Below are 22,090 nucleotides of genomic sequence, written 5' to 3'. Positions count from 1 at the left end.
CCGCCGCCGCGGGGCCTGCAGGTGGGCCCGGCCAGCCGCTCGAGAAGCCTGCGCACGAGCAGCAGCAGCAGCAGCGGAGGGCCCAACCCGGGCCCGCCGTCACTTACCGGCGCCTCATGGTACCGCAGCGCCTCAGCCCAGCCACTGTGCTGACGAACCGCGCCGGGACAGCTCGGAGCGTCCCCGGGATCCCGAGCCGGGCCCCACTCACAGCCATTCAAACGCCGCCGCGCGCGGCCCGCCGGGATAGCTACCCCGTGGGCGTCCCGCGGGCCCCGCCCAGCGCAGGCTCCGCCCCCTCGGAGGCCTGCGGGAGGGGGAACGGGGCGCGTGGCAGCGGCGCCCCCTCGTGGCCGCAGGTGCTCGCGGACGCTTTGCTATGGCGGAGGAAATGCTGCTGCTAGAACGGAGGCATCTAGGAGGAAGAGGAAGACCCTGCGGGCTAGGGATAATCGAGGAAGGGAACCGCACCCGGGGCAGACAGTCTGCTATTAAAACACCGTTCAAGGAAAGATGAACATTCCTTGTCATTCAAACGACCAGAATATGGTGGTTAAAAGCGTAGACTCTGAAACTCTGCGACCTTGGACAAATCACATAAACTGTGTGTGTGTGTGTGTGTGTGTGTGTGTGTGTGTGTGTGTGTGTGTGTGTGTGTGTGCCTTTGATTTCCTCATCTGTAAAATGGGCGTGATAACCGTGTATCTGCCTCTTCATGTTGTTGTGGATAGCAAATGGGTTTACGCATACAAAATTATTCGGAGAGTACCTGGCCCCTGGTAAGATCTTCATAATTCCTGACTATCTTGTTTTGTTTCCTGTTATGTGCTAGACTTCGAGAATCTCCTCTTTTAACATTCTTTATAAACTTTATTATTTAAAAAGTACCTTGCAACACCCAGCCTCCAAAACTCACTGACTACTGCAAGAAACTTAAGGCAAGAAATGCACATGATAAAGGTCCTCCCTCTCCTCGGGAAGCAGGTTCAGTTTCGTTGAGGTGGGAACACTTGACTATGAGATTAGAATTGGTTTTGTCCCTGACATCGTTTTAATTGCCTAGGACAATTCTCTTGATCAGAGTCTAGTCAGGGCAAGCCACTGGTCAGGGTTAACCAAACTGACACAGTAAGTCTGTCTTCTGTGGCCATCTTCCCCTGTGCAGAAACCAAGCAAGCAGGGCATTTGATGGAAGCCTTCCTCACAATCAGACTACATCCCGTGGCTTTTTTAGACACTCTTTTAAGAACTCTTAGGGATTAAAGCAAGGGTTGCTTAAATTAGGTTCAACAACATATTTAAAGACTTCCTATGTGCCTAGCAGACGTGTCTCCAGGTGCTGGAGACAACAGGAAGTGTCTCTCAATGACTTGGAAGTCAGAGAGTGATAGTCCCGATACACCACACTGCATGAAGTCATGAAAGGTATATTCTAAACGCTGTGGACATTCAAAGCACTAATTGGAGCTGAGGGGCCGTTAGGTGATTACAATGTAAAGCATTATCCTTCTAAAGTAACAGGGCCCTTATTTAATCCAAAAAAAAAATAAGCAACAATGAAAATTTGAAGCAACCAGTTATGGCAATGGGAAAATATTTTTAGAATACTTTGTGTGAGCCATGTCTTTGAGAGTTTCTCAGATGATGCCAAGCACAAGCAGGCACATGCCTCCATGTGTGGCCACACCTGTTAGCTCCAGCTGGCTGAGTGAGTGAAAAGGAACTGGGGCAAGACAGACTACTTCCCAAGCATGGCTTCTACGAGGTAGGTGGTGTTGTTTTAAAATAAAAACTTAACACACATGAAGTCACTTTCTCTCAAGGTATTTCTTCATCATCATAAACACGAATTTCTTGATGGCCCACTCTGCAATAAAGATCATTGCTGGGCCCGCAGCAGAGAAGAATAAAGAGAGTAAGATATGTTGCTCACCTCAAGAGAGGCTGGGGGGTATGGTAGCAAACAGCAGAGACCCAAGACTGCTTCAGGAACAGGAAAATCTCATCAAAAATAAGGAGTCCGCGTGCCTAAAGACCAGAAAAGAACTCCAGTGTTCTCATTTGTGGAACTTGATAAAATATAGAGTCTCAAAAAAGGTTCTTTTTCTAGACCCAGAATCTAAAATTTACATCAGTGATGAGCTGCTCAGGCTTCCCAGCTCTTGTATTTTAGCATAAAGATTAAAGAAAGCTGTGTAGGTATTGAAACTTTTGAAATACACACAAATTGTACCACTTTGATATTGAAAGCACCAATACTTTTCCTATCAATAAAGTTGAATTTTTTCTTGATACTCAATAAAGCTTAATTTTTTTTAAATTAAAGAAGTATGGCATGGGCCTGGGGAAATAGCTCAGTTGGTGTATAGTGCTTGCCTTGCAAGCACAAGATCTGAGAGCAATTCTCAGAATCCATATTTTAAAAACTAGGCGTGATGGCACATGATTATAATCCCCGTGATGAGGAGGTGGAGACAGGTGGATGGAAACCTGGGGCTCCCTGGCTAGCTGGTAGACTGCTCAAAAAGGGGAGGGGAACTATAAAGAGCAGTGGCACTTGCCTTTAAATCCCCGTACTCAGGGGGTGGGGGGCATGGAAAGAGGCAGGCAGATCTCTGAGTTCCAGGCTTGCCTGGTCTACAGAGTGAGTTCCAGGACAGCCAGGGCTGTTACACAGAGAAACCTTGTCTCAAAAAACAAAACAAAACAAACAAACAAAAAACAAAGGCGGGGGTGGGGCAGCAAGACCACTCAGTGGATAAAGGCACTTGCTGACCTGGGTCTGAGATCCAGAGCTAATGGAACCTGCAAAAAGGTGGTGGAGAGAACCAACTTGTCCTTTGACCTCCCTCAAGCCAGTTTTGGCATAACACACACACACACACACACACACACACACACACAGGCACTTGTGCACCATACTAAAAATAAATAAATAAATAAAAGCATTGCCAGGAGCAGGAAGAGGAGGATCAGCAGTTTGAGGCTAGCCTGAGCTACACATTTTTCTCTCCCTCTTGGTCACTATCCAGAAAACCATCTCCAAACACAAACCAACAAAAACACATACCCTGAAAAATTCATTGCCAACACACCGTCCCCCCCTAACCCCCTCGAAAAATGACTAGGTGTGGTGTCACCCAACTTTAATCCCAGGATTTAGGAGGCAGAGGCAAGCAGGTATCTGTAAGTTTAAGGCTGTCATAGTCTATATAATGAGTTCTAGAGCAGCCAAGGCTACGCAGTAAGAACCTATTTTAAAACAAAGAAACAAACAAAATCTAGACAATGATGCCTTAGGAATGACATCCGAGGTTGTCCTCTGATCTCTATATGCACACACATGCATGCACAGCCACACACACTTGTACCAGCAATCCCATGAACATAAGAATAGCCTTTCCGTATTTCCATATCCCAACATGAATACCTATGCACAAAAGGTGGCCAATTCCAGACCTTTCCAGTGGGCAGTCTGCAAGGGATTGTACCCTTCGTCTTTTCCTTGTGAGCAAACAGGCAGCTGAGTTAGTCTTCCTGCCTCATTCCCTGCAATGGCGTAGGACCATTCAGTGGCAATGTGTAGAGAAGCCCATATCCATAGACACCCATAGAGTAAAGAACTCTATGCAAAGGCCTACATATGCCTCTTAGTGCAATTAGGAGTGGGGTGGTGAAGGAGGGTTTGAGCTGGGCCTGACAAGCTGGACAGGATTCTGACAGGTCTGCTGTTCAAGACAGAGAACAGGAAGTGTGCAGTAAGTGTAAGGACCACTGTCTACCCTATTGGAGTAGGGTGAACACAGCTTTGGAGAGTGGCAGGCACGAAGACTGAAACCTACACAGGAACCCAGAATGTTGCAAGCACCTGAGTTTATCACGGTGGTTGGAGGCACTTGAGGATTCCACAGAAACTGCTAAGTAGGGCAGTGATAGTTATTTCATTCTTCTGAGGCCTGTTCCATCACCAGGGTGCAGAATGGCTGGGGAAGGGCAAGGAGGGCTGGTGGCAAGAACCACAGTTATGAAGATGTGGATTGCAGGTTTAGGGAACTGCAGCATTGACTGCCTTCAATGTTGTGTTCATCCATTTGGAGTGATGCTAAGAGACAGGGTTTGAAGAGACCTGCCCACAGCAACAGATTATCTATTCCATAAGCAACATCCACTGCTCTGCTTCAAGCACCTCTGGAAAATTCCAGCCAGTTGGCAAAGTCAATCCCCATCTTCCTGTGCAGGCCGTGGAAGGAAGTAGCCGCAGTGTCAGATAAGGCAGCTCCTGGTTTGCTGGACTCGTGATGGTCTCAAACACCACAATGCCGACACCCTGCTTTGTGCTAGTAATAACAATCTTGTTTCCAGCGGACAGGAGAGGGAAGTATTAAAGGGTTTGGGGATTCTATTGTGAGGACAACTTGTTTCTGATGTGTCTGCAAACTCTCTTACAGCCAGGAAACGGTACATTTTAGAGAAGACGTTTCAACCTATCGAATTCTAAGTATGTGATTCTCTTACAGAACCGTACTAATAGGTACCCAAGGATGTTCACAGCAACGTGTGTGTGTGTGTGTGTGTGTGTGTGTGTGTGTGTGTGTGTGTATGTGTGTGTGTGTAATAGTGAAAGATGGAAACGGTCTCAATGTCCACCAGTTTGAGACTAAGTTCAAATGCATCCGTGTCACATAGGCTTTGCATCCTTGGAAAACAATCAGCTAGATCTGCAAGACAGACATGCAAGACAGATTAAATAAAAAAGAGTGAGTTAATAGAGTTTAGTGTGTTCCTATTGATGTAATGAGTAAATAAAATATTCCATCCATAAATGCGTGTGTTTTTATATTCATTTATTTATTTGTGTATGTAGGTCAGTTTTCTTTTTCCATCACGTGGGTCCCAGAGATCAAGCTCAGGTTGTTGGGCTTGGTGGCAAGTGACTTTATCCACTGAGTCATCTCCCGAGCTCCCCGATGTAGGTTTTAAGGAATGACTATCTTTTGAAGCATTAAAAGTTACTGAATTCTGCTCCCCACTTGTATTAGTTGTTTGGGCTGACCTAGTAAAGTATCAGTGGGTTCGATGTCAGAAACTTACATTCGTGCTGTTCTGGAAGCTGGGAAGTTCAAGATCAGTGTGTGAGCTAGTTCAGTCCAGAGGTCAGGGGTCTCTTCGTGGTCTGCAGATGGCTGCTTCCTCGATGAAGTCTCACATGGGAGGGAGGGGGAGAGAGCTACTTTCGGTTTCTTCTCTCTTCTTACAGGGTTACTAATGCTATCATGAGGGCTCCACCTTTATGACTTCATCCAAACCTAAATGCTTCTCAAAGCCCTATCTCAAAAAAATAATCACACTAGGGATTAGAATTTCAACATAAGAGATCTGTGAGAGACCCAGACATTAATTAGTCCATCACAGTCCTCCAAAAATCTAAGGTTGCAAATAATGCTTTATATTTGAACTGATTGCTGTTTTAAAAATTAGCACAAAGGAAATTTTTTTTCTAAAGGACTTGGATTGGTCATTCAGATTTAGGGACAGTTTAGCCCACTTTGAAGAGGCTTAAATTACTCACTGGAATGAATGGATGGATCCAGAGTAACCAAACTTGGAGAGACATGTTAGGCCATCATGTTATATCATTATGACTCATGCTACGGTTGTCATTCTTATCCTTTAATGCATTCTGTGGGAATGGAAACCCTCCCAGCTTCCTAAGCAAGTGCTGGAGGAAAGCATATCATAATGGGGACTTGTTAAAATGTGGATTGCACAACAACACTCTTGAAATGAAGAAAAGGTAATTGCCAAGAATGGTATGACTAAATCAACATCACTTCAGAACACCACACTACCAGTTCCTTTCACCCTGGCAGGAGCATCTTATGACACTGCAGTCATGAACCAGAAATGGAAAATCCTGAAAATTAGAATCCATACGGTTATTACGTGGCCATCCAACAATAATTAGTAAGGCATGGTCCCCCTCCTCCCCCAATGTGAGTTGAAAACACAGACAAAATGGAGGGTGAAAGTTTCCCTTTAAGACCCTGTTACTAACACAGAAAAAAAAATGTGTCATGAAAGGTGGTCTTTGAGAGTTGATGATAGCAGAGCCAAAAGGATTTGCCCATGCAACCCATTTTATTGACACAGCAAAGAGGTTCAGGGGCTATTAGAGCACGCCGGGCTAACTGGTAGGACAAGAAAGGTTAGTCAGATGGAAGTTTTATAGAGATACTGTCAGATGCTATGACAGAAAGCTCAGGACATGTTTATAAAAGATTCCTCTCTCTCTAGGGTTATCCATTCTTGCAAAGCTGTCTGAATAAAAAGTTTCCTCATTCAGATTTTAATCCAAATGAAACCAGTTGGAGAATGGCATGAAAGAGATTTTTCTGACATCTGGGAGGAGGCAAAGGATGAAATGCAGAAACCAACGCAAAAGAGGCGTGAGGGGTTTAGCTCGGGAGTAGAGCAGCCACCTGGCGTGTTTGATCCCCAGCCCTGCAAGATAAATCCAACTGATACAAATGTGCAGGTGCCGCTTATTATACTAGTCAAACAACAATAACTTGTGAGCTACCAAACTGAGGCTTGTCTGTTTTCTAAAATTAAAATAATGTTTGCTCAAAAAAATACGAAGTAAGGGAAATTGAATGTTTATTTTACAGTTTCAGTATTCTGAATTTTCTGACGAGTTTTCCAATTCACTTCTGGCCCAGTCAGAGGTACACAAAGAGGCTCTCAAAGACTGAACATTTTTGCTTGAATTCATTTGTCAAAACTAAAACTTTTTTTATTTTAGGGCAAAAAAATGTTTTTGTTCAGTGATTGTTTTAGGTCCTTCTGTACAACAACTATCAAAAGACCCACAAGAAATACTGATGCCCAGGGCTTACTCAGAGTGAGTGAATCAGAATCTTGGGAAGCAGTGCCCAGGCGCTAGTAACGTTTTAAGGCTTCAAAGGCACTTTATCGTTTTCTTCAGTGTGTCATACTTTATGAACTCATGTTTCTTTTACTCAGCACCACCGATGAGTTGGTTTTGAAACAATTCATGGATTAGGAGAGCAGCGGGCATGGTTACTGACCTTACCCTTTAGGATGGCTCTGCCTACAGGGGGCAGGTTCCCCTGCATTCCAGGTTCTGTTGCTGTGTATGCACACCGAGCAACACAGAAACTGCTTCCAGCTGCTAAAACAGCATTGCTATATTTGTCTTCCTTGTCACTGCTTTTCCAATGCTTTGAACTTGAAAAGTGCTCAGTGTGTTTTCGCCAAGGGCAACATTGTGGGGCCGAAGATGGACCTGTGGTGACTGCAGCTGCTGCTTTGGTGCAAGCTCACCTTAGCCACCCTTGGAAAGAGCCCCGAAAAACGAAATTAGCATTTTTCAGTGCTCCCCAGATGATTCTCATGTGCCTCCAGAACAGACAGCCATTAGACTTCCAGGTTTAGAATTGCTATAATTAACGCCAAAAGGACTTTCAGCACAATTCAGAGACCCAGGAAAAGCGTGGGAAACCAACAAAATGATCTGAGATCTTCTTTCTTTGAGTGTCTATCAGTTGAGCCCTTTCCCCGCTAGGAGTGTATACCGATGGAAAGTATAGTAGGCAAAATGGTTTTTGTTTTTGATTATTTATTTTATTGGTGCTTTGCTTGCATGTATGTCGGTGTGAGGGTGTCAGACCCCCTGGAACTGGAGTTACAGTTGTGAGCTGCCATGTGGGTGCTGGTAATCAAACCCAGGTCCTCTGGAAGAGCAGCCAGTACTCTTAACCAATGAGCCATCTCTCCAGCCCAGTTTTTGGTTTTGAAAGTGTCTATGTAGTCCAGGTTGGCCTGGAACTCCTCTGGCCTCCACTTCCAGAGTGCAGGGATTGAAGGCAGGTTCCACAACCAGCACAAAATATTATTTGTTGACAGCAAGTATATATAACCTACTCTAGAACTAGAAGACACTCTCATCTAAGTTTATTTTATAGATGAAGAAATTAAGATGAAGAGGGTCTCTAACTGAACAACCAAGTAGTTCATGCCCATTCTGATTTAGAATCCAGGTTTCCTAGGCTTATGGACAAACATACTAGAGCAAGGGAGATGGCTCAGGGGTTAAAGAACCCACACTGCTCTTATAGAGGACCTGGGTTTGATTCCCAGCACTCATGTCTGGAAGCTAACAACCACTTGTAACTCCAGCTCCAGATCAGACACCTTCTGGCCTTCTCAGACTCCTGTACTTATTTGCACATATACCCACACAGAGATTTTTAAATTCCTAAAAAAACAAAACAAAACAAAAAAACCGAAAACCTTCACACTTTAGTTTCCTTTCAAACCACATTCAAAACCCCCATTTCACACACACACACCCTCACGCGATCTTTAATGATATTCTGATAATCTTTTAAAAAGAATAAGCAGATCTAGCCAGGCGGTGGTGTCGCGTACACCTTTAATCCCAGCACTGGGGAGGCAGAGCCAGGTGGATCTCTGTGAGTTCGAGGCCAGCCTGCTCTACAGAGCGAGATACAGGACAGGCACCAAAACTACACAGAGAAACCCTGTCTCAAAAACAAACAAACAAACAAAAACCCAAAAAACAAAATCCAAACAAACAAACAAAAACCAATGACAAGGAAAAGAACAAGTGAAGCTTATGGAGATGCCCTTCATTTTTCTCATGAAGCATTCTAACATGCATAGAGCAGTCATCCCTACTATATTCCGTGGAACAGATTCTGTTAGTTGCTAAAATGAGTTGAGAGAAAGAAAGAAAGAAGAAAGGCCCTGTATCTTGGCACATGTCTTTAATCTTTGGGGAGGTAGGCTAATCTCTGTGAATCTGAGGCCAGCCAGGGATACATAGTGAGATCCTGTCTCAAAAAAATTGTTTTTAAACTGTAGGTAAGAAAAGAAAACTAAGAGCATTTCTTTAGTAGCCATTTTTATTTTGACAGTTAAATTTTTTACTGGGGGAATGGGTCTGTAGGGATGGGTGTGGGGCCCTTACGGTAGTTTATTCATTGACACTGTCTCCAGAATCCTGTGGCTTCTTCACCTCTGGAAGCTCTGGCGGGCTGGAGAAGGGCTCAATGTGCAGGGCTTGGAAGGCATTACCTGCTGGAAAGACCAGGCACACTGTGGCTGGGGCCGGTGGCTGTGCTGTCTGGCCTAGAGTTATTCCATCGTCGAGGAACTGATCATTTTTGAACAGTCGCTGCTCATCCGGCGGCTGCTTGAGGATGCCCTGAATGATGACACCAATGCTCAACTCCTTGGCATCTATGGAGACCGTAGTCTTGTGGCGCTGGGTCGTGAGAAACACATCCATTTCTGTGGCTGCTTTGTGGTTCGACCAGTCAGTGCAGCTACGCTCTGTTTTGTAACCACTTTTCAATGGTTTATTACACTATACGAACAGTACTGAAAATATCATAGAGGTGAGCATAATGTAATACACATTTATTTCCCAAATCTAATCTTGGAACCCTTCTTCATCTCATTCCAATGGCTTCATCTTTTCTGAGACATGTTTTAGCAAATTACACAATGAAGATTCCTGTGATAAAGGAATAAATTTCCTGGCTTACTCCTTGTGGACAAAGTAACTGTGATTTATAGTTTAAACTTTCTGATAGCAAGAAAAGGAATGTATTAAATAGGAATATGTGATTTCATCGACCAACTTAATTAATATTTTAAAAAAAATACTCATTCAAAATTAGCACGAGTACCCTGAAAATTAGGCAACATTACCTGAGAACTATTACTTAACACAATATTTATGATGGACAGCCTATTTTATATTTTGTTTTACATTAGTATAATTATAGCCTATTTCTACCATGGCATATTTACTTACAATTTAGTTTACTCACTATTCAATGCTGTTGTACTTATTATCAATAGTTTTGCTTTTCATGGCTTCAGTTATCTGCAAGTAATTACCCTAGTTTCAACTATGTTCCACAAATGTTAAACGGAAAAGTTCTAGATACATGTTTTAAGTTGCACTGTTTTGAATAGCATGATACAATCTCATGCCCTGCACCACTGTCCTACCCTCGATGTGATTCATCACTTTCTCTTCTATGCACACAGAACTGCAAAATTGGACAATAGAGAGGAGGTAGGAATCTTCAATGTGTGCAGATCAGCAAACTCTTAGGTGGTCAAGGAGGCCTTTTCAGCCTTATCCTCAGTCACACTGTCACTACACTCCCTCGAAACTCCAGCCATAACAAATAACTTGGGAATAACATAAGTAAAAGTAAATAAAATAAATAGCAAACTACCGTTTTTTGAACTTAAAAGTGGGCATTTAAAATAATTCTTCTAAAATGTATATACTCTTTGATCTAGCAGTTCCTAGTGATAACTTAAGGGATTAGATGTACCAAATGATTTTCACACTAACACTGAATAATAAAAGGGTGAGAAGGCGGAAACAATTTTCAATAATAGGCCAAATTACAATACAGACAAGCAATTGAATATAAACTTCATTTTCCAGGAATAATAATGAATACTTAATGATAAAAAAAATTAAGCGTAGGTTACAGGTCCTATTTAATCTCACAATAGATCTTCAAAGTAGGCGATCATTCTATTTTTTGCATGAGGCAGGTGGAACTATGGATTTAACATAGTCGAAGTGACACAATTAGTAAGTAGTGAAAAGACTTAAAAGGAGACCAGTTAAATCCTGAGCCCACGTAGCTTTCCACCCCTAGTGTCTACGTCGTTGGCTTAGTTTACGAATTAAGAGTAAAAACAAACAAAAAAAACCCTAAATATATAGCTCCTGCAACACGTGGACAAGTAGTAGCCAGAGGCTGAATAACTCGCTCAAGGTCACCAGTCCCTAGCAACCTCGGGATTAAAACAGGATTTCAATTTCGTACTCTCCTTGTCTTCAATTCCTGTCATTTCGGACTTGCCTCCGGCTCGGTGACGCGCACCCAAGAGACCCGAGCACAAGAACTCTATCCGCAGAGGGGTCTCAAGAAGCTGGACTTCCGACTGCCTCGCTCTTCGGCTTTCCTAAACCCAGGGGCTCGTTCTTCCGGACACTCGAGCGCGAGTTTCCGGGGAGCGCGTGACGTACATATCATGCACCGGAAGTGCGCTGTGGCAAAAGGGAGCAAGTCGGAGTACCTGCGATCAGCACCTCTGGTTTCTTCGAGAGGCACGCAGCGGCGGGTCGGTCAACGGAGCTTTAGCCAGCCGCTGCTGTCATGACGACCCAGGGCGGCCTGGTGGCCAACCGAGGCCGGCGGTTCAAGTGGGCCATTGAGCTGAGCGGGCCGGGAGGAGGCAGCAGGTGAGTCGTTGGAGTGAAGCTTCGTGTCCGAGCCTTACCCTAGAATGGCCCGAAATCCAGCGGACCCGGGCCACAAGTTTCCGACACGGGTGCGTGCCACACAAACTTTTCCTGAGGAGGTTTTGTGCTGTGGAAGTTATTTTTCCCTAAGGATCTTTTAGTCTTTCCAATAGACTGGAATCTGACGAACGCGCGAGAGGGTCTAATTTGGTTAGCTACACCTGAGGATCTTTATTCTTGTGATTTATAGAGCTGGAAACGCGGGCTTGGAAAGTAGCAGTCTTAGTCTCTTGATTTGGTTTGGTTCTTTAGGGGCCGAAGTGACCGGGGCAGTGGACAGGGAGACTCACTCTATCCAGTCGGTTACTTGGACAAGCAAGTGCCTGATACCAGCGTGCAAGAGACAGACCGGATCCTGGTGGAGAAGGTACAGAGGTATTAGATGTTACTGTAGCATTTGGGCCAGCCCTGTCTTACCTTACTCTCCGGAGTAGTGGTAAAGATAGCCATTGCCTGAGTGTTCGGGAGTTTAGATTCGTATTACAGTGTCTTACATATAAGAACCAAAAGTGGTTAATTGAAAAAAATAGTTTATGAAATGGGTTGAAAAATGGCATCGGTGGCAACACCTTCCCCTCGAAGCCATATTTTCCTGCTCTAGTTCCCTGACATACTTTCAGTCTGTTAGGATATTGTATTACTTGAAAAAAAATTTAACTTTATGTGCATTGGTGTGAAGGTGTCAGATCTCCTGGAACTGGAGTTACAGACAGTTGTAAGCTGCCATGTGGGTGCTGGGGATTGAATCCTGGTCCGCTGAGCCATCTCTCCAGCCATTTGTTACTTTTACCTTTAAAAACAAAATCCCAATCCCGCTATCATTTCTTACTGCCTTCACCTGTTACATCATCCCATCCCTAACCACCATCCTGCACCTAGATTTTTGTAGTAGACTAAATCATTTATCATCTGTCCCTCTGTTCCTCTACTTATAATAAAACATAGTTTCTCAACCTCAGCACTTATCTATTGGGGACTAAGTACTTTTTTGTTGTGGGGAATTGTACTGGGTACTGTAAGATATTCAGTACTCCTGATCTCTACACATTAGGCACCATTATTTCTTTCCACAATTGTGTGAACTAAAGATGTTTCCAGCATTACCAAATGTTTTCCAGAAGGCAAATCGCCCTTGCTTAGGAACCTCTAATCTAAAAGGGTACAATTTGATGAGCTTTAATAGTGTATACCCCCAATGAAACCACCACCATTTTGAAAGAGAAGCTATATTCAAGTCTCCCCTTCTCAAAATCCCAATATCCCTTTCTGTATAGAGTTCTAACTGGTCTTGCTCCTTCTGTTTCCCCTGTAGTCTCCAAGCACAGCCATCAAAATGATCCCTTTAGAACATGCCAGATCCCTCCTACTCAAAATCAGTCTGTAATTCCATGTTCATTCAGCATAAAAACCAAACCAGAATCTTTTTAGTATTATACGTAACTCTGCATGCACCCGTCTTACTCCTTGTAGTATCTTTGGCCTTACCACCTATCATTTTTGCATTTATTCACTCTAGTCATCATGGTTTCCTTGTTGCTCTTTAAGGATACCAGACAAGTTCCCATTCTCTGCTGTTTGTGTTTGTTTTCTATTCTTAGAATGCTTTTCCTCTGGATTCCTTTATAAATTGCTTGCTCTTTTCCTTTAGGGTCTCTCTACTGTTACATAGTTATTAAGTCTTTCCCTGTGGCACTCTGTATCCTTTCTTTGTATTTTTCTGTGTCGTTTATGTATGTTATAAATATATCTCATGGTAATTATGTTGTTATTTAGCATCTGTCTTATTACTCTTGTAAAGCTATATTAGCAGGAATTTTACAGTAGAAGTGTGTCCCGAGTGTTTAGAGTGGTCCATGATATTTTCTTTCCTTTTTGTATTTCTCTCACAGCCTTAATATTGCTGAACACATGATTTTTATTCCAAGGAATGCATACATTCAGTTTTTACAATATGAAAATGACAGAGCCATTAATAATTTTTTCATAAGTATTATCTTACTATTACATTATAGTAAATTATTAAATGACATGATTTTTAAAAGGCAGATCATGAAATACTTTTATAACAATTCTGCATTCTATGAATGGTCTATAAGGAAATTATTTACAAATAAGGCTTTTTTAATGTGAGTAAACAAAATAGTTGTTGTTATATTTATATAGATAGATTTACTTTGCTAATACTATTAGGATTAAATTTATTTTCTTTTAGATTCATTTTATGCATATTGGTGTTTTGCCTGTATGTGTATAGCTGGTACTTTCAGAAGTCAGAAGAATTAGATCCTCTACTGCAGTTATGGATGGTTGTGAGCCACCTTGTAGGTGCTAGGACAAACATCGGTTACACTGCAGAAGAAACAAGTACTTTTTTTTGGGGGGGGGCGTTTCGAGACAGGGTTTTTCTGTGTAGTTTTGGTGCCTATCCTGGATCTCACTCTGTAGATAAGGCTGGCCTTGAACTCAGAGATCCCCGTCTCTGCCTCCCAAGTGCTAGGATTAAAGGCGTGCGCCACTGCCACCTGGTGCAATGAGTACTTTTAAACACTGAACTATCTCTCCAGTGCCTTTGTCAGGATTTTTGCATTTAGATTAGTTCACAAGTAAGATTTATTTATTCACACACACGTACTCACACTTCTCATAATGGTCTTTTAAGGTTTGGGTATTTATGTGGTTTGAGTTTTTTTAAAGAATTTTTAGTTTTGTTCCTTCCAAAAGAGTTTAAGACTTAGTTTTATTTTTAGCTTTCAATGGTTAGAATTTGCCAAGGGAAGCCATCTTGGCTTAATTATAGGGTCAGCTTTATTAACTGCCATGGAACTATATTTGTTCCTTTTGTTATGCCATTTGTGTTAAGTCACATTTCTAGGAATTTATCCATTTCCTAAAATTTCAAACAGTCAAAGTAGTTTATAATGTGGCCAGTTTAATATGTGCAGGAGCTATAGAGCTGTCCCCCTTTCCTTCTGGACATGGAAGAGTTGTCTTCTCTCCTTTCTAAGTCATCAGATTTACCAGAATTGAATATATAATCTTTGCAAAAAGACAAGTGTAGCTTTGATGATTTTATCTTATTAATGAATTTTTCTTCGTTTTCTTCAAATCCTTTAGTTTGTTCTTTGTCTAACTTTCATGAACTAGATGCTGAGTCTTCTCGCACATTCTTAATTATGAATTTCTAGCTGGGTGTGGTGGTGCATATCTACAATCCTATCAGTTGGGAGGATGATATGAGAAAACTCTCAAGTTGGAGGTCAACCCGGACATAGCAAGATGTGGTCTCAAGGAACAAAAAGATTATATATAAACTTCTCAAAACTTGATGGCCAGTGGTGGTACATGCCTTTAATCTCAACACTTGAGAGGCAGGCAGATTTCTGAATTCAAGGCTAGCTAGCATGGTCTACAGAGGGAGTTCCAAGACACCAGGGCTACACAGAGAAACCATTCTGAAAAACAAACTAAAAAGACCCTCTGAAAAGTTTGTATAGGAAAAAACATAGAGAAGTAGAGGGACTTGTAGCACCCTGAAGTGGTGGTGAGCTGAAGTCAGCTCAGTCAAGCAGAGAATTGAAACTTGTGTTCATCTGACTTAAGCATCAGTTATATGGTGAATGTGAGACTGGAGGGTAGTGATTAGAGGTTTCAACTGTGTGTTTGTTTTAGCGCTGCTGGGACATCGCCCTGGGTCCCCTCAAACAGATTCCTATGAACCTCTTCATCATGTACATGGCAGGCAATACCATCTCCATCTTCCCTACTATGATGGTGTGTATGATGGCTTGGCGACCCATTCAAGCACTTATGGCCATTTCAGCCAGTAAGTATTCATAAAAATAGCACCTTCCCTGGGTGCTAAAGATTGAAGGCAAACTCTTTTGTATATTTTTGGCTAGAGGGTGTGCAGGGTGGTGGTGGTAGTAGTGGTGGCATAAAAAGAAAATGGTGTGTAGTTTTCTGTTTACTTGGAGTGATACTATTTACAATCTTCTTTCAGGTTTGTATGTATAAATTCGTGGTTGCTTTCATGCCTATTGGGGGGAAAAAGGTTTTGACAATGTCTGTTATCCCAACAGCTTTCAAGATGCTAGAGAGTTCAAGTCAGAAGTTTCTTCAAGGTTTGGTCTATCTCATTGGGAACCTGATGGGTTTGGCATTGGCTGTTTACAAGTGCCAATCCATGGGACTGTTGCCTACACATGCATCGGATTGGCTAGCCTTTATTGAGCCCCCTGAGGTAAGGTTAATGTTAAATTTCAGGTAAATGGGGTGTATGGTGAATAACTAGTTCATCTGATGGGTAGGGAGTTAGAGTTGGTGTTGAGAGTTCATTTATTTTTTTTTTAAAGCTTTATTTTTACATTTTTATTGCAATGCCTCTGTCTGTTGTGGAGGTTAGAGAATAACTTGCAGGAGTTGGTTTTCTCCTTCTATTTTATGGGTTTTTGGAATTGAATTCAGATTACCAGGCTTGGCAGCAAGTGCCCTAACTCTGAGGCCTCTAGCTGGCCCAAGAGTTCACATCTTATGTATACAATTTCCTGTCGGCCAGGAGAGGGTGCCAGATCTCATTACAGATGGTTGTGAGCCACCATGTGGTTGCTGGGAATTGAACTCAGGACCTGTGGCAGAGCAGCTAGTGCTCTTAACCGCTGAGCCATCTCTCCAGCCCAAGAGTTTACATCCTAAGTAATAAAAAAGCATTAGAAGTTTAGAAGTTACAAAGTATGTAGAAGTGTGGCAGAGCTTGTGATTAGGTAACTGAGTAAGTTATGTATCATTCACCTCTTTGCTGTTTCTTTTTTTAGAGAATGGAGTTCAGTGGTGGAGGATTACTTTTGTGAACCCGAGAAAGCAGCACCTGGTGTCTATGTATATAGGCCTTGCTTGCATGGGCCTCATTTGCACTCTAAGCTCACAGCTCCTAAGTATGCTCACTTAAAATAGTCACGCATGTTGAGAAGAACCAGAAGGTCTGCGGTTTTTTTCTGTGATGAGAGATTCTACAAGGACAATGTGCAGCATGTTACGGCAGAAAAGAAACTGTAGCACAACTTCTGACTGAAAATAATGTAGAAAACTTTATTTATGTTCCCAGCACAGAGCAAAACAAAACCAGACTCTATGTAAACAAAAGAATAGCAGCTGCTGAGTAGCAGCATCTTCTTTCAATAAATTAAACAGTCGAGAACAATGCTTTAAAAGTTTCTCAAGTTCCCCTTAAATCTGTTAATATTTCACTTCTATATCGCATAAGCAGAGACAAAAATTCTATACCAGACATTTTTTGCAAGATGTGAGAAGCTAATGCTGAATTCAAATTATACATGATGAAAAATAAACCAGAAAAAAAGAGCATGTAAATATACTTACAGTGTAACTTATTTTAATATCCACAATAAGTTTTTTTAACATTTACGGGGAATGAGGATTGGAGGGATCCTTGGGGCCACAAGAATAGGAGGCAACAGAAGATGAAGAGCAGTGACTTTTCCTCTGCCATGAGGAAGCTGGCACCTGTCAAGCAGGCCTGCAGTTCAAACTCCAGCTTTTAAGACAGCTATGAAAGGCTGAGGGCCAGTTGGGGAGAGTGAATGTTACAGCCTGCCCTGCTAAACTCATAGGTAAGACACAAAAGCTGGGTGTTATAAGAAGGCAGGAGAAGATCTTTCTCTTCCCTCTAGAAACATTTGGCCCCTTCCCCTAAGGTGCATTTTCTCTCAAGTTTTCAGTATTGCTTTATTTGCAGTGATTAAAAGAGATATAGACACTTTGCAGACAGACAACATAAGCAACACATAGACATGAAATGCTCTAGACAGAGATGAGTATAAATCTGGCCTAATAACCATTTTTCCATGTAACAGTGATTTCTATGTTTTAGGGACTGAGGTAATAGCTATATTAATAGCTACTAATTCTCTTACCCTTTAAAAGATTCTTACATAGCTCTAACCACAAACAGCCTTTCTTAACGTTAACTTTATTCTCTGCCCACATTTGTTTAGGATGGGAACAGGTAGTATCATGGTCAGGGGTAGATGTGTCAGGCAGTTCCTGGGCAGGCTGGCTTTTACAGAATGGGTGTTTAACACCTTGGAGCCTAGGGGACTAAACTCAACTATGCAATGGAGTGTTGGAAAGGGAACTGTAAACTGTTTCTTCTACCCGATGCAGGGAGGAGCAGGAAAAGTTTCTGGATCCTCTCTGCTACCTTGAGTGGGCCTGGGGGATGAAGAACAAATCCTATGACTCAGCTTCTTAAACCATGTTTGAGGGTTTTCTTCTGTCTCTGGGGTTGAATTCCAGGTGTTCCATGTCCTACAGGGTATGTAGCACAGCACAATTTACCATAAATAAATGGGAATTTAAAAGCAGCCATGTATGTAAGCAAGAAGACAGTTTCTTAACTATCTTGTAAAGAATATGAAGGTTTCACATACTTGGAATTACTGCTCAGCCACAAAGACTTCCTATGCTGGTAAGCTAGGTTTTCATGACCAATAAATTAGAAAACGAAGCTGACCTTACACAAGTATTTCCTTGGCACATTTAAAGCTTTTTGAAAACAAAACTTGACAGCAGATCATTGGCTCAGGGAAGCACTTGGTTCAGAGCCAAGTTTCTGGAGTCAGAAGAATAACATTGACGGGAAAAGCTCAGCTCTGGGCATGGAGGCGAGTACCTCAAGTCTTCACTATGGCTTTGGTGAAGAGGCCACAGATCGATTTCTTGTGAAAGAAAAGCTGCTAACATCAGGCCAATGCAAACCTGTCTGCCACTTTAGACAGATGATTTTGGCACCGTGTGAAGGGTATGGCTCTCACATGCCCAGTTCCACTACTGAACCCCTCTAAAGCTGGGAGTCCTCGGAGGTGGCAGTACACTAGTGTCCTAGTGTCCCTTTCTTACAATTTTTGTTTGTTTGTTTAAATCAGTGCCTACTAAGGATGGAAGAAGAGACCCTCCTGGTTAAGCTGTATAACAACCTACATTTCTCAGATAATACCTTGTGTGCTTTGTGCTGCAGAGCTAACCACAGACTCTGTTTCTGCACATTTTAATAGTCCTCTCTGGAATCCCGTTAGCCCAGCCATTTGAGAACCTGAAAAACATTTCACCTTTCAAAAAACATTTTCCATGGTAACACTCTACATTACAACCACAGAATGGGTTTTTAAAGAAAGACAGTTGAAATATAGTGGCACAGTACAGACAATAAAACTTAGTATCTGGGGGATCAGACTTTTGAATAAGTAGAGGCTGCAGCTATGTTTCAGATTTTTGTATATTAGTATACTATCTCCACAATGGTAACATTTACTTGGCCGCTCATTTTTTACTAAGGTGAGGCTGACTGGCTGTTACCTCTCTGGTGCCATCATTGAACCGTGCTTCTGAGACTCATCCTGAATGTTGGATATTAACTTGTTTTTCATTTTTAGTTAAATTTCTAGCACACGTTTTACTAACTTACTACCTTCAGCAGTGACAAAGGTTCCCTTTGGCTTAGCTTGTTAATTTTGACTTGCCTTCTCCTGCCATAGAAATAGCTTTTAGGACTTGACCATTCTGATGTTGAGGGAATATTTACTTCTGCTGGGATGGCAGATCATGTTGCAGCCAAGAGCATAGTTGGGGCTCAGCTCCGCAAGAATTGAGTGGGAGTGGTAGGAAAGAGCTGTCATCTCTGTGGACGGACGATGAGTCTTTTGAAGGTAAGACCAAGCAGAATCTTCCACAAGCTGATTATGAGTAAATGGTGATTACTTCACTGCCACCACCCCGGACAAGGAGGACTCGCTCTAATCCCTCGGTGAGTACTTCTAGGAATTCCATGTCTTCAGAAGTTGTCAAGGAAACAGGCAGATGAATAGTACACTTTATAACCTGGCATCAGTAATCTAAGTTTGTTTGATCACTGGACTGCAAACTCAGCACACTTCTCTTAATAATTATATACTTAGAATAGGAAAACCCTGACTTCTGGATTCAACATCCATCTATCCACCCACCCATTCATTTCAGCAGTGCTATGCATTAAAACTAGGGCCTTGTGCATGCGAGGCAAACGCCCCGTGTGCAACTGTTTCACCTGCTCTGATTTTAATTTTTTGAAATTCAGAAACAGGGTCTCACTAAATTGCCCAGGCTGGTCTTGATTCTCTTTGGCACCCAGACAGACCTTCCTCACTTTTCCTAAGTAGCTGAGATTCCAGGCTTGCACCATCAAACCTAGAATTGGATTCAGTTTTAAACCTATGAAATAATCCTTTGATCTAGACTCTTTGCATATTTAATATAAGATATTCTCATATGTTTCCTCCCTCCTTACCTCCAAGTCCTGGGAACTGAACCAAGGGTCTCATGTATGTTAAGCAAATATTCTACCACTGAGTGATAGCCCCAGCCCTTACTTGTTATTTTCTAAATGTGATTTAAAACTGGGTAAACAGTGAGATAGCTCAGCTATTGAAAGAATTTGTACAAGCCTGACAATCTGAGTTCAATTCTTTGGAATGAGTCAGAAGAACACACACATAAATACAAACACAAATACTCTTAAGAGAAACTCAATATGTAACACTAGCTGGCCTGAAACGCAGTACATAGACTTAAACTGGCCTTGAACTCATTGTGATCTGCCTGCCTCTACCTCCTGAATGCTGGGATAAAGGTTGAGTCACATTGCCTGGCATAAATAAAAAGTTTTAAGTGACTAGAGAGATGTCTCAGTGGTTAAGAGCACTTGATGCTCTTGCAGAGGACCCAGGTTATGAGTTCCCAGCATGCATGTAGTGGCTCATGACCATCTGTAACTCAGGTCCAGGAAATCCAACACCCTTTACAGACTTCCGTGAGCACCAACCAAACATGCACGAGCACACACGCAGGCAACAGTGTGGGAGTCCACAGAGCTTTTTAGTGAGATCGGAGCTTGCTTTACACAGCAGGGCTGCATTAGGGGATGCCTGGACTACATACGTGCACCAGGTGTTGGGGATGGTCTACACTTGGCTCTTTGGGGTGGGGTAGTCTTTTGCCTTATCCCTTGGCGTTCCTTTAAAAAGCCCTTTAGTAGAAGGGGGCGGTGGATTAGGATCCAGGCCCTCCCGAGCTATCCTATGTTTTCTTATAGTGTTGGTTGTGAGCCTAGCCTTTAACGGCTGAGCCATCTCTCCAGTCCTGTCCTATTTTTTCTAACTGTCTCTCTGTTTATACTTCTATCTACAAATTTCTCACTTCTCCTTCCTCAAGAGTACCCTGGGGGAAAAAGAAGAAGCAGATCTCCCTCACAACAGACACATGAAAAAAGGGCTTCAACTGTGTGTGGGGGGCCGGGGGGCAGTAGGTAAAGACACTTGCTGTGCAAGCCTGATGACCTGTGTTTGATTGACTCTCAAAGGTTGCTCTCTGACCTTTACATGCTGTGGTGTATATATATTCATATGCCTGTGTATATGTGTATGCATACACAATTAAAAATGAAAACTAGAACTGACAATATGCTATTCTTTTGACAAAAATGCCAAAAAATAAAAGGGCTAAAAAAATACCTCAAAAGATCTCTAGAGAGAACCCACAGAATCTCTAAGTGAAGCTGCATGAGTCAGATTTTCATGCCTTTTTTTTTTTTCCATTAATAAGCCATCCCCCTTTTCCTCAATGGTGCTTCTAAGAATGGGTCAGTCTGTGTCACTGCAGGGCTGGAGGGCTCCCATAAACAACCCTGGGTGAAGAAGAGTCCTTATGCCTTTTCCTCACTTCTGTTATGAAGTCCCATCTCAAGTGCTTCTCCCCTAATTCCATCCAAAAGATGGCTCTGCAGAGGACCCTGAAAGGAGAATGGATGTGGGTTCTGTTCTAGATTTATCGCTGAAAACTAGGAATCATGTATACATGGGATTCAGAGAGAACATAGTAACTCCCTGCCCCAGCTTCCTGAGAGGAAATCAATTAGTCTCACAACTTTAGAAGCATCCCTTCCTATGGCATTAAGCTCAGGGAAAGTGGAGAACAGACTGACTTTAGCCACTGACTGTCTAATAACAGGCTAAGAAGATTTTTTTTTCCTATTGGCAGCTTCACTTTTGGAAAGGATACAGTTTTCATCACCTTCAGGGTTTCGGGGTGGTCCTGGCATATTCAACAAGACCAGTTTTGCTTCATGGGACTTGTTAACTATGACTTCATTAAGCTTCACTGCTGTATGCATCCGTCTCACGTTGGAGTGGTCCCTGAGTGGGGAAGAAATACAATAGTTAAGTCAAAGAGAAAACCAGTTATAAGCACTCTTTGTTTTGATGCCTAGAGCCTTTTCACTTGACTATGGACAATGTGGTAATTTCTTTGCTGTATTAACATCTCTAGTTTTCTTATTCTTTAAAAATTTTTTTTTAAAGATTTCATTATGTGTGTGTGTAGGAAGGCAGCTTTTTGGGAGTGGTTTTCCTTCCACCAACTTTTGGGACCTAAGGCTTGGCAACAAGCTATTATCTCACTGGCCTGGTTTTCTCATTCTGTTTGTTTATTTTATAGTAATAAACAAATAATAATAGAAACAATGTGGAGGATGGTTAGCCTGTATCCCATGTTTAATTGGGAATTAATCTTCACAGGCAAACAATAAATAGCTTAAATCAGCTATTTAGCCTAAATCAGCTTGATGAACACCCCATCCTACGTGACTGTGTTCAGGTA

The 22,090-nt window shown here is 42.3% G+C and overlaps 4 protein-coding genes across 9 annotated transcripts in view; 1 reads left to right on the top strand and 3 right to left on the bottom strand.

Annotated features, from left to right (window-relative positions):
* Katnbl1 (katanin regulatory subunit B1 like 1) overlaps window positions 1-236 on the bottom strand; it is a 36,688-nt gene extending 36,452 nt beyond the window's left edge. Inside the window, exon 1 of one of the 2 annotated variants that reach the window (XM_052723956.1) lies at window positions 108-236. The gene's annotated coding sequence lies outside the window, so the exon portion shown is untranslated. The remainder of the gene's footprint in view (window positions 1-107) is intronic. The other variant, XM_052723957.1, reaches the window with a different exon arrangement.
* Window positions 237-8,930: 8,694 nt separating this feature from the next.
* On the bottom strand, window positions 8,931-11,060 carry LOC128100418 (elongin-B-like). The gene is made up of 2 exons (XM_052722559.1): window positions 10,908-11,060; window positions 8,931-9,562 (listed from the first exon to the last, which is right to left on the bottom strand). Exon 2 carries the CDS (start codon window positions 9,332-9,334, stop codon window positions 9,020-9,022), a length of 315 nt encoding a protein of 104 aa, XP_052578519.1. The 5' UTR covers window positions 9,335-9,562; window positions 10,908-11,060; the 3' UTR covers window positions 8,931-9,019.
* Window positions 11,061-11,122: 62 nt separating this feature from the next.
* On the top strand, window positions 11,123-16,596 carry Emc4 (ER membrane protein complex subunit 4). Of its 3 annotated transcripts, XM_052722556.1 has the most exons (5): window positions 11,123-11,326; window positions 11,639-11,753; window positions 15,056-15,209; window positions 15,466-15,626; window positions 16,198-16,596. In XM_052722556.1, the coding sequence occupies exons 1-5, from the start codon at window positions 11,241-11,243 to the stop codon at window positions 16,231-16,233; spliced, it is 552 nt and encodes a 183-aa protein (XP_052578516.1). In that variant the 5' UTR covers window positions 11,123-11,240; the 3' UTR covers window positions 16,234-16,596. The 3 variants fall into 3 exon arrangements, with proteins under 3 accessions (XP_052578516.1, XP_052578518.1, XP_052578517.1); XM_052722558.1 differs by lacking the exon at window positions 15,466-15,626; XM_052722557.1 differs by lacking the exon at window positions 11,123-11,326 and having other exon boundaries at window positions 11,646-11,761.
* The window catches only part of Slc12a6 (solute carrier family 12 member 6), a 90,563-nt gene continuing 84,924 nt past the window's right edge, over window positions 16,452-22,090 (bottom strand). For all 3 annotated transcript variants that reach the window (XM_052722553.1, XM_052722554.1, XM_052722555.1), the window contains 2 exons: window positions 21,494-21,627; window positions 16,452-19,230 (listed from right to left, as the gene is read on the bottom strand). In XM_052722553.1, coding sequence (XP_052578513.1) covers window positions 19,139-19,230; window positions 21,494-21,627 — 226 coding nt within the window. In that variant the 3' untranslated portion in view covers window positions 16,452-19,138. The remainder of the gene's footprint in view (window positions 19,231-21,493; window positions 21,628-22,090) is intronic.

The sequence above is a fragment of the Peromyscus californicus genome, unplaced genomic scaffold, assembly GCF_007827085.1.
Source record: "Peromyscus californicus insignis strain IS unplaced genomic scaffold, ASM782708v3 Scaffold_7__1_contigs__length_154581171, whole genome shotgun sequence".
Taxonomy (NCBI): Eukaryota; Metazoa; Chordata; class Mammalia; order Rodentia; family Cricetidae; genus Peromyscus; species Peromyscus californicus.
Note: the sequence above shows the minus strand (reverse complement) of the source record. Positions and strands in the feature narration are given on the sequence as shown.

Coding starts and splice junctions, on each gene's coding strand:
- LOC128100418 (XM_052722559.1), bottom strand. CDS start 9,334: ATGGATGTGTTTCTCACGACCCAGCGCCACAAGACTACGGTCTCCATA.
- Emc4 (XM_052722556.1), top strand. CDS start 11,241: ATGACGACCCAGGGCGGCCTGGTGGCCAACCGAGGCCGGCGGTTCAAG. Junction 11,327..11,638: donor GGGCCGGGAGGAGGCAGCAG/GTGAGTCGTTGG, acceptor TTGGTTCTTTAG/GGGCCGAAGTGACCGGGGCA. Junction 15,627..16,197: donor CCTTTATTGAGCCCCCTGAG/GTAAGGTTAATG, acceptor TTCTTTTTTTAG/AGAATGGAGTTCAGTGGTGG.